The sequence below is a fragment of the Pseudorasbora parva genome, chromosome 17 (assembly GCF_024679245.1).
Source record: "Pseudorasbora parva isolate DD20220531a chromosome 17, ASM2467924v1, whole genome shotgun sequence".
Lineage (NCBI taxonomy): Eukaryota > Metazoa > Chordata > Actinopteri > Cypriniformes > Gobionidae > Pseudorasbora > Pseudorasbora parva.
Genome location: NC_090188.1, coordinates 9,228,204 through 9,243,284, shown reverse-complemented (window position 1 = coordinate 9,243,284; position 15,081 = coordinate 9,228,204). Strand labels below are relative to the sequence as shown.

At 38.3% G+C, this 15,081-nt stretch overlaps 1 protein-coding gene across 9 annotated transcripts in view; it reads left to right on the top strand.

The window, feature by feature from the left end:
• The window catches only part of gbf1 (golgi brefeldin A resistant guanine nucleotide exchange factor 1), a 105,791-nt gene that overhangs the window by 86,381 nt on the left and 4,329 nt on the right, over positions 1-15,081 (top strand). For 7 of the 9 annotated variants that reach the window (XM_067422226.1, XM_067422223.1, XM_067422225.1 and 4 more), the window contains 19 exons: positions 24-149; positions 2,080-2,162; positions 3,012-3,248; positions 3,395-3,488; positions 3,565-3,741; positions 3,943-4,007; positions 4,753-4,870; positions 5,000-5,071; positions 5,178-5,272; positions 5,373-5,526; positions 5,690-5,915; positions 6,037-6,185; positions 7,897-8,146; positions 9,739-9,941; positions 11,228-11,378; positions 11,546-11,676; positions 11,777-11,878; positions 12,000-12,113; positions 14,827-15,004. In XM_067422226.1, coding sequence (XP_067278327.1) covers positions 24-149; positions 2,080-2,162; positions 3,012-3,248; positions 3,395-3,488; positions 3,565-3,741; positions 3,943-4,007; positions 4,753-4,870; positions 5,000-5,071; positions 5,178-5,272; positions 5,373-5,526; positions 5,690-5,915; positions 6,037-6,185; positions 7,897-8,146; positions 9,739-9,941; positions 11,228-11,378; positions 11,546-11,676; positions 11,777-11,878; positions 12,000-12,113; positions 14,827-15,004 — 2,725 coding nt within the window. The remainder of the gene's footprint in view (positions 1-23; positions 150-2,079; positions 2,163-3,011; positions 3,249-3,394; positions 3,489-3,564; positions 3,742-3,942; positions 4,008-4,752; positions 4,871-4,999; positions 5,072-5,177; positions 5,273-5,372; positions 5,527-5,689; positions 5,916-6,036; positions 6,186-7,896; positions 8,147-9,738; positions 9,942-11,227; positions 11,379-11,545; positions 11,677-11,776; positions 11,879-11,999; positions 12,114-14,826; positions 15,005-15,081) is intronic. The other 2 variants (XM_067422227.1, XM_067422222.1) reach the window with 1 other exon arrangement.

Below are 15,081 nucleotides of genomic sequence, written 5' to 3'. Positions count from 1 at the left end.
TGGCCTTGTTCTCCTGTGTGCAGAAAGTGAACGGTAATCCCTTCCTGACAAACGACGCTGGCTTCGCTCTGGCTTATGCCGTCATCATGCTAAACACGGATCAGCACAACCATAACGTTCGAAAGCAGAACATCCCCATGACTTTGGAGGTGAGCGACACATGTTCCAGTTACCAATGGGAATATCCAGAAGTCATTCACATGTTCAGGGCCACACATGCAATCCCTCCATGAGAGATCAGTTTCGGCTCTTTAACTTAGTAGTATAAGATAAGTGTATTTGTTATGCGTGTAAGTGTGTTATAAAACCATCTGTCTAGATTTGCCACACATGCAGAATACTGTTATGCAGACATGCCTTACTTTTATGTGCTTCAAACAACTGGCCTCAGTTTAGTGGGTCTTTGAGGTCATATGAAATACAAAGATGTCAGCTATAGGAGTCACACATGTAGATATTATAAATGACTTTAATTGCATCATTTAAAGAAATAACACTTGAACGCATCTAAAGGTAAAGAATGGATTTTCAATTTTTGCACTCTAACCCATATTTTAATCTGTCATGCTCTACCAAAACTGAAATCCTCTAATTCTCAAAACTTAACAGCAAGAGATACAGTAAGCAAGTACCGGTGTTTCCCAATATATAACATTCCCCCAATAATGGGTCATATTTTCACACCAAAATCAAAAGGAACAAATGATCAATTAGGGATCCCCTCCTTACATAATGTAAAAAACACTAAACTATTACTCTCATTTTTGTAATATAAACAAAATCCCGGTGTCATTACCATAGTGATTTTTTTTTAATAAATGTAAAAACCAATCACAATTTTGGGGTCGGTAATGTTTTTCAAAGAAGTCTCACTAAGCTGAATTTATTTTATCATAAATTCAGTAAAGGCAGGAATATTGTGAAATATTATTATAAAGCTGAATTTTCAGCATCATTACTCCATTACTTCAGTGTCACATGATCCTGCAGCAATCATTCTATTATCCTGATTTGCTGCTCAGGAAACATTTCTTATAAATGATTTCAACGAAAGTTATTTATTTTATATTCTATTATGCATGTCTTCCCTGTCACTTTTAACAAATTGTACATGTCCTTGCCAAATAAAAGTATTGATAAAAAAAAAACAGATTATTTACCCCAAATTTTATATAATGGTTTGTATTTTAATTGCAGAGTATTTGCAGCATTGCAGGTATTTATATAAGTACAGTACTGTAATAAACTATACAATTACTCCATTACTGTAATGTAAACTTGAGTGAGAATATGCTTGCTTTTCTTAAAAATGTTTACATGGTCCTAAAAATTGGACTAAAAAAATGTCTTTGCCTTGGACATGTTTTCATGAGATTCACCCTTAGATACGTGGCTGCCGCTGGTGGCGTCTTTACTTCAGCAACCACGGAAACGGTTTTCCATGCATTAACACTAGATCCATTTAAACAGATGATCACACAAACCTTCCTGCTAAAAGCACTGGTGTTGTATAGGAATACAGGGAGCAGTGGGAATGGTAATCAGCAGGTATTCAACCAGAGCACAGAGGGGATAAGCGGCGGCAGAGTGAAAGGCGAGCAGCAGGAGACGAGGCAGGACTGGGCTTTTGGCAAGAAAAAGCGGGTCCAGCTGTCTTGTCTCTGTGTCAGCTAGCGCGTGTGCGTCTGCTCCTACTCCCCAGCCACGGAAAATGCAGTCCTGGAAAGACCCTCCGTCCCTCTGTTTACTCCTCTGTTTATTTCTCCTTCTGTTCATCTCTCTCTCTCGGGGGGAGCTCAGGTTTCCCTTGCTTTACCTGCCATTAAGAAAGTATGCAGTAAAACAGTGGCCTAACGCCATCACTCAGCAGCAGACGTCTGTGTGTTTATTTGAGCTGAGGTTGGCCTTAGACCAGCCTGCTTAACACTAACACCTATTAAGTGACACCAGCAGTAATAAACCAAGGCCAATTATTGGATTTGAAAGGTGATAGTTGGAGGATGTCGCTGTAATTGGATTGAATGAAGGCATTTTAATCAGTTTCCGCCTCTTGTTTGTTGTTTTATTTTATATGTCTAGCAATTCAAGAAGAATCTCAAAGGTGTGAATGGAGGAAATGACTTTGATCAAGACATGCTGGAAGACATCTACAATGCCATCAAGTTAGTGCTTATGTATAGTTTTTGTTACCTCTTACTTGTTGAACAGTTACATTAATTATATAAACTAAATAAAAGGGTGGAACGATTTTCACTGGTAAGAAAATTAAGGATGGCCTACTTACCCAAAGCCAGTGTGAGAGAATTTTGGGCCTGTAAAAACAACAGGCACTTGTTAAATCAGGCACTTTATATGCGGTCACTTGTTGATAATGGACAAATGGCTCACAGACTTAAACATTTCATTTTCACTGATGTGCAATATTTTTTTCATGCAAATTCTAATATAAATTTGACACTAAGGTAAAGTTACCAGTCTTGCCGACCTACAGTCTGTATATAAGATTGTAGAAATTGTGAAAATGACCTTCAATAGTCTTGGACGCCAGCAAGTGTATTTATCAGTTTAAATGTATAGCTGCCACATTATTGCTGTATGGTTTCCAATAATAATAAATAAATAATTTGCTGCTACTTTCAGGGCATGCGATTTGATGCTCAAGAAACATATTAAGTGTTGAAAACCACAATTATTGTGCATGATTTTTCTTTTTTCTTTTCAGCATTCTTTGATGAATAGAAGGTTTAAAAGTACAGCATTCATTTATCTTTTTAACAAAGTAACTTTTGAATGGCTCTGTGTGTGCAAAGTTGTTAAATATGTATTTACTTACACAAATAAGTAAATCTTTACAGCTAAATAGCTGAAAAAGTCATTGTTGAGCTCTGTTTATCATCTCCTTTAAACCTCATGCCTCTGGTCTTTAAGTGTGTGGATGTAATAGCTCTTGCTAATAATGTATACAGTGGCTCAGATGGGATAAGCTGAGATAAACGTATGTGGTCCTGCAGGAACGAGGAGATTGTGATGCCCGACGAGCAGACAGGTCTGGTGAAGGAGAACTATGTGTGGAGTGTTCTGCTGCACAGAGGAGCCTCTTCTGAAGGGCTGTTCCTGCATGTGCCTGGCAGCAGTTACGACCGTGACCTCTTCACTATGACCTGGGGACCGACCATTGCCGCCCTTTCCTACGTTTTTGACAAGAGCCTGGATGACACTATCATTCAGAAGGCCATCACTGGGTTCAGGTAAAATCTGCAGATTTGTAGACAGGTTTAGGACACAGCCTTTGCGCGCTCATTGCTAAGTAGTTTGTGTATTTAGTGATCGTCAGACTTTTTTCTGCAAATAATTACGATTTTGATTATGATGCCCCACTTCTTTTTGTTTTCAGGAAATGTGCCATGATCTCTGCACACTACGGCTTCAGTGACGTCTTTGATAACTTGATCATTTCACTCTGCAAGTTTACTACTCTCAGCTCTGAGGTAAGATGCAATCGGTTTCCTGCAGCAGCTTTAGGTCATGAGCGAAAAATTGTGATTGGGATTTGTGTGTCTTTAGTCTGTAGAGAACCTGCCCACTGTATTTGGCAGTAACAGGAAGGCTCAAGTCGCTGCCAAGACTGTTTTCAGCCTGTCCCATAATCATGGTGACATTTTACGAGAAGGATGGAAGAACATCATGGACTCCATGTTGCAGCTTTTCAGGGCTGAGCTCTTACCCAAGTCCATGGTTGAGGTGAGACAGGAGAGCCCAACATATCATTTGATATCCTCTAACAAACACTTCTTATTTAGAAGAAACCTAACTGCATATAGCAGGCACATCGCTCCTAGATAAAGCAGTCTTATTTAGATCAGGCAACAGTGCCACCTACTGTCACAATGAAAGATCTGTTTATTAACTGTAAATTTGACACTATTTCATTCTTGCTAAAAGGTTGAGGACTTTCTTGACCCCAATGAGAAGATTTCCTTACAGCGTGAAGAGACACCATCAAACAGGTATATATTTGGAATTACTTAAGCTTTTTTATACACACTTCCAGGTTGAAACAAGCTGCTTTTAGTGATTGCTTTTAAGCAGTGTTATGGCTCTAATGATCTGTTTTTCTGTGTTACATTATACAATGTAGTTTGTTAATTTTAGTTATTACATAATTATTCTATAGTTATCACTTGGTGATTATACCTTTGGCTTTAGTGCAGTATTAAATGCACTAACGAACTTGACAATATTAGAATTTTTTTACATCCCCACATTTGTTTTATGAAATGTGACATTTATAATTAAAACTGTTTTTTAATATTTATATGCACATTTGACCACACAATTAAAAACATTTGATTCTACTAAAGCATTTAAAATGTAATGTAAATGTAAAGATGTATATTATCTGTATTGCATGGCTTTATTACAGTATCTTTTGACCAGACCTGTTTCTTACATGATGCAGCAGCGATTGTAGATGTTTGTGTATTTGTCTTTATATTTGTTACGGTGTCTATACTTTGTACTTACTTTGTCGTTCTGTCTTTTGAGTGTTTCCCTATGTGAAATACAAATAATCCTTTTATTAGAGCAATAACATTGATTGTGGTTCGTGAAATATCGTGAAATGAGCCTTTTTGTTTGAATGTAAATCTGAAACGCTCACTTTCGAGGTGCTTTAAGATCTTGGAAGTTTTGCTTTTCAACAATAATTTCATCTATTTTATTCCCATTCCTATTCCATTGTACTTCTCTCAGGGGTGAGTCCGCTGTATTGAGTTTTGTGAGCTGGTTAACACTTAGTGAACAACCTGGGCTCAGAGGCCCCTCAAATGAGAACCAGGAGGCCAAACAAGCTGCCCTGCTCTGCATAAAGGTACAGCCAACTTATTTTGCTTTTAAAAGACATTACGGTATACGGACAGTCTGGCTCATTGCTCATGTGTAAAATGCTATCGCACGTGAATCAAATAATTTTCTCTCATTTCTTCTGTATTCACGTCAGCACTGTGACCCAGAGAAGCTGATTACAGAGAGCAAGTTTCTGCAGTTGGAGTCTTTACAGGAGCTCATGAAGGTGAGGTCCACATTCACAGACTGGGTGTATACAGAAAACGTTTTCTCTGGCGTGTTTCTTACAGTTTTTACAGATCGGTTCATTATATAATTCTTAATGTTTCCAGGCTCTCATCTCGGTGACCCCAGATGAGGAAACGTATGATGAAGAAGATGCTGCTTTTTGTCTGGAGATGCTGCTACGTATTATTCTTGAAAACAGGTACTGCATGAACATGCTGCATTATCGCATTGAGAATTTCTAGTTGACACAGATACAGTTGCTTGCGGGTTTTTATAGTTCGATGACTGGGTGTTTGCAGGGACAGAGTATCATGTGTATGGCAAACGGTACGGGATCACCTGTACCAGTTATGCGTCCATGCTAGTGAGAGCTGCTTCCTGGTTGAGAGAGCAGTGGTGGGATTGCTCAGACTTGCTATACGCTTATTACGCAGAGAGGACATTGGCTCACAGGTACACATGTAAAGCACAAACTCTCATTGTGTTTGCTGCAAACATAACAGAAAAGTAGATAAAAGTAGTAGTGTTGTAGGAGTATAAAACTGTAATAAAATAAAAAACAGAAAGTGCGCATCTAAGTTAGACCCTAAGCAGTCTCCTCTCTTTCGCTGGATAGGTTCTCCTCTCCCTTCGCTTGCTGTTGATGATGAAGTCTCACGTCCTGTCCAGAGTCAGTCGAGAGGTGGCATACGGCTTGCATGAGCTGCTTAAAACCAACGCTGCAAACATCCACTGCACTGATGACTGGTACACGCTTTTTTCACTTCTGGAGTGCATCGGGGCTGGGGTCAAACCTCCGGCTGCCATGCAGGTCACCAGCACCAACCCAGACAATGACACAGGTGATTCGGTCATTCCCAGATTTTCCATCATTTTATCTGTTAACATACCTCAAGACACAGTCGAGAGTAGTGTGAAGTCCGTTTCCAGATTGGCTTATCTTGTGTAATCCTTTTGTTCCAGGTGCTCAGTCCGATAGTGAACTGAGTTCATATCATCAGAGTGAAGTTAGTCTTGACCGGGGATACACGTCTGACTCTGAGGTTTACACCGAGCATGGCAAATCCAGAATGCCCCGTTCAGCTACCGATGTGGATGTGGGCTGGCTAGTGGTGAGTGTTCACACCATACCCCAGATAGGAAGCCTATTTGAGACAAATCCACCCTCACTAATGGCAGTGCATCATAATTAGGAATGTTGCTTTGGATAGACATGTCTGGGTTGGACAAAGTTTGGGTATCATCTTTGACAGTACTTCTGTCTGTAGAGTATAATTTGAAGCACACATAAACAATGTAATTTGCTCTGCACATTTTCGCATACATAATATTAACCGACTTCATCCAGCTCTCTCAGTACAGAAGACAATTCTTGTGTATGTTTTAGTCCAGAGGGGACTAAACTACGGCCTGCAGGGAGTTAAAAAAAATATGATTCCCACCGCACGCGTATGCAGTGCATATGGAGAACGGGAGCCACGCGCGCTCATTGTGCATTCACACTGGCAGCATTTGTCTCGCTCAGCTGAACCGCGGCTTGTGCTCTGCAAATACAGATGAATATTGGCTTTAATTCAGCATGAGTGACGCGGCAAAAATACACCTTAGCCAGCTATGAGGTCACCGAGGTCTGGACCTTGGTATTTTCCCGAGGTGTATATGATAAATGCTGTGAAATAAATGCCTAATTATTAACACTAGACCTACTTTAGTGCTGCAAGGATAGCACAGCACCAAGAGCTTCTCATCGGAGCTGCCTCAGCCGCCTTTCACCGCTCGTCAAATGTCAAAATATTATATTTGAGATGACCAATCAATTCACAGAAGATTAGCGCAAATTCCATCTCAACGCTTCTGTAAATGTACACAGTGTTGTGTGAGTATAAGTAGCTAAACTTTACATTTCATTAATAATTAACTTCAATGTGAGGAGAAAAGAAACATTAACGAACCCGTCGATTTCATCAGATTAGGCATAAGATAATGAATGTGTAGGGGAGAGTGTTTTGTACCTACTTTCTCAGTTAATCTATAGGCTACTTGGGGTTCAGAGTATTTATTTTCCCCACATTTCTAGTACAATTATGCGGTTTTGTTTCATTAATACAGTGTATACTTTTTTACAACTATACAACATTGTTAATGTGACAAATGTTTCTGTCAGAAAATTATAGTTTTCCATGCATACTTCCTTTAAATAAAAGTTATTTTATCAAGTATTTAGTTTGCAGCCCTTCACTTGATTTGCAAAACTTGGTGGCCTTCAGGTTTCAAAAGTTTGCCCACCTCTGCTTTAGTCACTTCCCCCATCTACTTCTGCAACCCTCTTTTCTATGGCCTGCCTTCAAAGCTTCCTTGCAAACTCCAACTTTAATTTATTGGCTTTAAAATTCTTCTACATACAAAGCACTCAATAATCGTGCCCCTTTATACCTTTCTGATCTTCTTCACATTTACACTCCCACTCGTACTTTAAAATAATTTTCTGCACTCACTCTTGTTCTCCATCAAACTCGCACTACTTCTATGGGGTCCGTAGCCTTTATTCATGCAGCCCCTTATTTATGGAACTTGCTGCCACAGGATGTGTGAAACAGTGAAAGTCTTTGTATTTTTAAATCTTACCTTAAGACCCATCTTTTTAGGCTATATGATTACTTTTATGCTTGTATCCAGTCTGTTCCTGTAATAATGATTATTTGTCTAATGTTGTTTTATTGTCTCTGTAATGTGTCCTTGAGTATCATGTAAGGCACCTATAAATGAAATGTATGAACGAACGAAAGAACGAAACCTAATATAACGTCTTTCTTTTTTGGGCAGGTTGGTAAAGATGACCTGGATGGATCTAAGGCAGCATTGACCCAACCTTCAAAGCCCCTGACAAATCCTCTCATTAACCAATACAGTTTAACTCTTGGGCAGGACGTGGGTCTGCATGACACCAAGTCCCTCATCAAGTGCGTGGATTCGCTGTCCTTCATCGTCCGCGATGCTGCCCACGTCACTCCAGAAAACTTTGAGCTTTGTGTTAAAGCCATACGAGTGTTTGTGGAGGCTAGCCTTAATGGAGGTACGTATCTCATGGTGTGGGAAAAAATGCCACCTAAATAAATCAAAATAGGAGCACAAATTGATGAGTTCTTGCTTGTATGAGGTCTTGCTTGTGTGTTTTTTCTAAATATTACCACGATTGTGAATCCGTGTTTTTGACCAAATGGATTGAGCGAATCATTCAACGACCCATTCATAAAGACAGTTCCTTGCTTAATTCCTGAATGAATCTGCCAGTTTGAATGAATTGTTTGAAAGAATGATTCATATACTCGCTCATTAAGACTGGCAGATTTAACCCCGCCTCCTCCTCCCGTAATTTTATAATTCTATATTCAAAACTCTATGTTTAGAACAATAACCTAATAGCATTATTTATTGAATTATAATTCCAGTGTAAATGCATGTATGCCATCTCTGAGCTGCATTTATACACAGTTTGTGTAAATGCAGCTTCAGATGCAGATTCCATGCCATTTTGTCTTTTGTTAATACAGATTTAATTTGAGTAACAACCCTATAGCATCTTCTTCCATTTTATTTATTAAATGTTAGAATTTTACAAAAGATTATATACATTTAATAAGGTTACAAGTAGTTGCCCTTTTTTAAAAAATGCTTATGTATGCTATGTGAAACATTATTGAATATGCTGTGCGATCTTCAAAACTGAAATCTGCCTGTGTTGTGTAAAACAAATGAATGAACTTCTCTCGTCTTTACACAACCGCGACACACAGCCATTGTTCCAGTTTTCACGCTGCTTCAATAACAAAATATTCAATGCTGCCGCGATGCAATTTGCATTTTATTTTATGATGGGTATCGTTCCAAACAAACCTTTTGGAGGGCATTTTATTCAAACTTCATCTTGGAAGTTTGACTCCTTGAGGGATTAGTGCGTCTGCTTCACTTCCATGGCTTTGTAATTGGATGTGTCAGTGCCTGTAATCTCTTTAGTGCTGTATCTTGAGCTGTGCTCCTGGTGAGTCATTTAACTCGGGGGCAATTCAACTGTCTTGTGTGCCCTCTCCATTTATCCTTCACTCTGCCTCTCAGGTCCTCTATCCGGGGTGGTCGGTGATCTACAGTAGGCTTAGTCAAGACTCATTCAGCACTTTATAGCTCTGCTCTGCCAATCAGCATGGTCTTTTCATGAGCTAGAGGCGTCTGTTTATTTGAGAAGATACCTGCTGTCATCAAGGGCTTAGATGTTCACTTTGAGGGCGGCAGATCAAAGTTTTGAAGTTTTGAACATCTAATGGGTACAACAATGTGATAATTATATGGTAGATATCTGCTTTATCCTTCTTTCATTGGAAACAGAACACAATATTTTCAATGCAATCCCAAAATTGACCGAGATATGCCCGAGACAGGTTGTTCTAACCAGCGAATAAAAGGGTGTGAAGATGGGCAGTCATACAGAGAAAAGCTCGCTAGAAAATCAGCACCTGTGATTCATTCTCATAGTTTTGTTTGCAGTCATTATCAAACAGCACAGGCTTTTACCGTGCTTGACGGACGTGAGAATGGGGCGGCGTGCGCTTGAAAGCTTAATTTGATTTCCCTTGTTAGTCACTCTGTTGATTGTTTCCACGCCCTCTGCAGGATACCGCACCCACGAGAAGAAAAAGAGCCACAAATACGACTCCAAATCCAGCCGGCTCCGAAAGAAGCCACGCGAGAAGGATGGCGCGTCACGGAGAGCCAAACCGTCCAGTCAGCGGCCCGCCCGTTCCCATAGCGACGATGAGGAAGATGAGGGCGTGCCGGCCAGTTACCACACGGTGTCTTTTCAGGTTAGTCTGGACGTAAGTACAACAGCCCTTTCCCTAATTCCTAGATCTGTCCATCATCATGTTTGCAGATGTGTTTGGTGAGGGATGGGCATGTGATTTATTTCACATTTGAAACTAGTAGAAAAATATTTATGCTTTGAGTTTTTAGTTTCTCACCCCTAATTTCTGATTTAGAGCTTTTACAATAAATAAATAAAAATAGTTGTCAATACTAACACCAGTAAAATTTCACATTTACTGAAATAAATTTTGATACCAAAACCACAAAAATGAAAATGCTACTACACATTGCATTAGTACAAAAAATTCAGACCTGTAGTTTCTGTTGTACTGCTGTTTAAAAATAATTGTCTGACTGATGATTTTCACAGTAATGACAGTGAGAAATTTTTAATGATTAAATTTCAATAGTAATAGGCTCTGAATTATCATTTAATATTGTGAAATATTATGGCAATTTAAAATAATGGTCTATTCTTATATACTTTACAATATAATTTATTTCTGTGATGCAAAGCTGGATTTCCATCAGTTATTAGTCACATTATCCTCCAGAAATCATTCTATTATGCTGATTTATTATCAATGTTGGAAACAGTTGTGCTGCTTAATATGTTATAACCTGTTTTTTTTCTTTTATAAATAAAATGTTTAAAAAGAACAGCATTTGTTTAAAATAGAAATCTTCTGTAACAATATACACTACAGTTCAAAAAATTGGGTTCAGTCATTTTAAAGAAAGTAATACTTTTATTCAGCAAGGATTTGTTAAATTGATAAAAAGTTAATAGAAAAGATTTCCATTTTGAATAAAAGCTTTTCTTTTCATCAACTTTTTATTCATCAACAGATCCTAAAAAAAAAGTATCGCAGGTGTTAAAAAGATATTAAGCAGCATAACTGTTTTCAAAGTTGATAATATCTGAGTATCAAATCAGCATATTACAATGACTTCTGAAGGATTATGTGACACTGATGACTGATAAACAAAATGAAGTTTGTTTTTTGTCTGTCTTTATATTTGCATTGAAATGTGACCCAGACATTTCTTTGTGATATTTACCCAGGGCAGCATGCTTACCCCATCTTCATAACCTGAATAGTGCACATTAAAAACAATATCCTGTTGTCGTTTTCTTTCCGTGTGTTTACCTTCCATGTTTCAGTATAAGAATAACATCTTTTGTCCCCATTAATAAGATGAATGTGAGTCTGTTAGTAAAGCAAATATTCGTTTAATAGACCAGATATTCCCTGAGTGTTTAGTGATCATTAAAACAGCCTGTTTGCCCATATAGTTGTTAGACCTGATGCATACACTGCACACGCGAGCAGCCGGCATCTACAGCTCTTGGGCAGAGGAACAGCGCCATCTAGAGGATGCTGGAAGAAAGATCGAAGCGGACTCTCAAACACTGTGGACCAGCTGCTGGTGTCCACTCCTTCAAGGTCAGAGACTAGCCAAAAGCTTATTTGCAAGCCTCACTGTCAATCTAAAATGCATGCATGCACATACGCAATACACTAATATCTGATTCTGATGTAATATTATTGGATGTATAATAGAAACTGGATGTTCAGAGAGAAGCTATAACGTACGCTTTTTGGCCTTGTAGGTATGGCATGGTTGTGCTGTGATGCACGGAGACAAGTCCGCATGCAAGCTCTCACCTACCTACAGAGAGCACTTCTTGTACACGATCTACAAACTCTCGATGCGGTGGAGTGGGAGTCCTGCTTCAACAAGGTGAACTAGCTCTGCTTTAACAAGCATTTTAATTTATAGAAAACTATTTCTTCAATAAAAAAAGGTCTGAGAAATGATGGTGATGTTTGTCTATCTTCAGGTTCTGTTTCCTCTACTGACAAAACTCCTAGACAACATCAGTCCAGCTGACGTGGGTGGCATGGAAGAGACCAGGATGAGGGCCTGCACACTGCTTTCTAAGGTGTGGCCTAAGTTTCTTTGCTCATTAATCCTAACTTAAACCTGAATGAATTGAAAGGTGATTATGCTGATTTTTTTCATTTCTTGGAAGTGATTTTGAAAAGTGTTTTTGTTCTTCTCAGGTGTTCCTACAGCATCTTTCCCCTCTGCTCTCTCTGCCCACGTTTGCTGCCCTCTGGCTCACCATTCTAGACTTCATGGACAAGTACATGCATGCCGGCTCCAGCGACCTTCTGGTGAGATGATCTCAGATAAGCATAAGAAATCACCTGTATTGACTTTATACACCCTAAAAATAGAAGAGAAGAAAATTATGCACCCTAAAATGTTGTTGTCTTATTACCCTCTTCTCGTTCCAAACCCATATTATATTAACACAGACTGAAATTTCAGTCTATTCATCACAAGTCACGTGGAATACATTTTTAATGTATAGAAAACAATTTCCGTTTGTGTGTATTCCTTGTTCAGGTTAAGGGTGTGTGATATGACAATATTAGATTGTAAACTATTAAAATGCCCCCAAAATCTGCCTTTACAGAGAGATCGTTAAAACCGTGATACAGTATAGAAAATGTGTTTCATAGGCTGTTTTTTTTAATAAGCATCTCTATTGTGGTTAAATTAATGTGATATTGCATTTCAAGTTTATTTACATGCATTTTAAATCCTTGCCAGTTCAAAACCTTCAAACGTTTTTACATTCATGCTGTTCTGACATTCATTTTTGCACACATCCAATGCATGCACAGAAAATCCATAGTGTGAGTACTGAACTAAGTTCTCATCTTCGCAACTTACTGTGGTTAAACCGTCAAATACACACAACGTTCACAAACACAATCAGTTATGTTTAAAATGAATGTAATCAGGAAAAAGTGGATGTGTATCAATGAGGAATGTAACGATACATTTTATATCGAGAGATCACAATATAAAAATGTGACATGATATATGACGATTTTGATGTAAATCTAATTCACAATATAGAGTAAGTTTTATCCAAGGCTCAGCTTACTGTATTTATAAGTTAGGCCTATAATTCACTCAAAAATGTAAATTGTCGTCATGTACTCACCCTCATGTCGCTTCAAGCCTATAAGTTTTCCATCTAACTTCAAAACAAAAATGAAGATATTTATTGAAGCCTAACATAGCGAGCATTGGGAGAGTCTGTGTGCGTGCGACGCGAGTACTACATGAGAATGTATTTTTTACGTTTACAGGTAAAATATATAATGTTGAAAATAATGTATAGTAATGCAATGGGGGAATAATTGTGTGTCCTGATAATAATACAATAACAATATTTAAATAATATTAAATAAAAAAATGTTTTAATTCTTTTGAAAAGTTTATTTTGGCTTAAAATATCACGATACATATTGTATCATGAGTTTAGTATCGTATAGTAAGAGAACTGTATCGTTACACTCCTAGTATCAATATATTGGATCTGTGCATTGTTCGTCTTAGTTACATCAGCCTAATATTCCTGCTGCTGTCTGTGTCCTTAAAGGGTTAGTTCACCCAAAAATGAAATTGATGTCATTTATGACTCGTTCCTCACCAGTAAGACCTCCGTTCATCTTCAGAACACAGTTTAAGATATTTTATATTTTAGTCCCAGAGCATAATGCAGTCAATGCACACTTTACTGTCCATGTCCAGAAAGGGAATAAAAACATCATCAAAGTAGTCCATATGTGACATCAGTTGGTTGATTAGAGTCTCTTGAAGTATTGAAAATACATTTTGGTCCAAAAATATCAAAAACTATGAATTTATTCAGCATTGTCCTCTCTTCCTGTGTTTCTCCAAAAAGTAAAAAGGTTAATGAATCAGTGAATCGATCAATGATTTGGGTCGCCAGTGTCACGTGATTTCAGCAGTTTGGCGGTTTGATGCGATCTGAACTGCTGAAATATCACGTGACATTGGCGACCCGAATCATTGATCGAGTCACACCGTTTGAATCTTTTTGGAGGAACGCAGAAGAGAAGACTGATGCTGAATAAAGTCGTAGTTTTTGATATTTTTGGACCAAAATGTATTTTCAATGCTTCAAGAGACTAATCAACCAACTGATGTCACATATGGACTACTTTGATGATGTTTTTATTCCCTTTCTGGACATGGACAGTAAAGTGTGCATTGACTGCATATGCTCTGGGACTAAAATATAAAATATCTTAAACTGTGTTCTGAAGATGAACGGAGGTCTTACGGGTGAGGAACGACATTAGGGTGAGTCATTAATGACATAAATTTCATTTTTGGGTGAACTAAACCTTTAAAGGTGCAGTAAGCGATTTCTGAGAAACAAACTCAAAACTCCCTTCATTGCTCCACCCTCAAAATGTGCGAACATGCAATACAAGAGTGGATGTCTCTTTATCGTTTCATAGCTGAAGCAAAGCAAAATAATTCTTTGTGAAAAGTAAAGCGAAGATGACGCACAAACAACAAGAAGGAAAAAAAAAAAGAAAAAAACACAGTATACAAAGAGTATATAAAAGTGAGAGTTGGTTGTTAGTTGCCAGCAGCACATCCAGTCCAGACAATGACTCTCAGCTTTCCTGTTACTATAGTTAACACTACAACAACAACATATCTTTACACTCTGTGTGGAGCAGAAACAGAACCTCAGCGTCAGTTTTGCCTCATCATAACCCTTCTTTTGTAATGTCTCTCAGCCATCTCTCTCTTTCTTCAGCCTTTCTTTGAATCTCCCTTTTCTCACTCTCTCCTCCCCCATCATGAGTGGACACGCCCCCTACTGCTGATTGGATACAAGTTTATTGTGCTACTCAGTCCAATTCACTTTTAACAGCGTTTCTCAGAAATTGCTTACAGCATCTTTTAATGTTAATCAAAAAACACAAGAAAAGAGAAAAATCAAAGAACTTTCATAGCTTTAATAATAATCAATCTATATTTAATTCATAGCTGGAGGCGATCCCTGAGTCTCTGAAGAACATGCTGCTAGTGATGGACACAGCAGGGATCTTTCACAGCGCAGACTCTCGTACAGGCTACTCTGACTTGTGGGAAATCACCTGGGAAAGAATTGACTGTTTCCTGCCCCGTCTAAAGGAAGAGCTCTTCAAACAGGCTGTCATCCCAGGCAATGATCACTTGAACACAGTACTCACATTTACTATTTCATTGAGTTCAACCACATAACACGTTAACTGATACCTT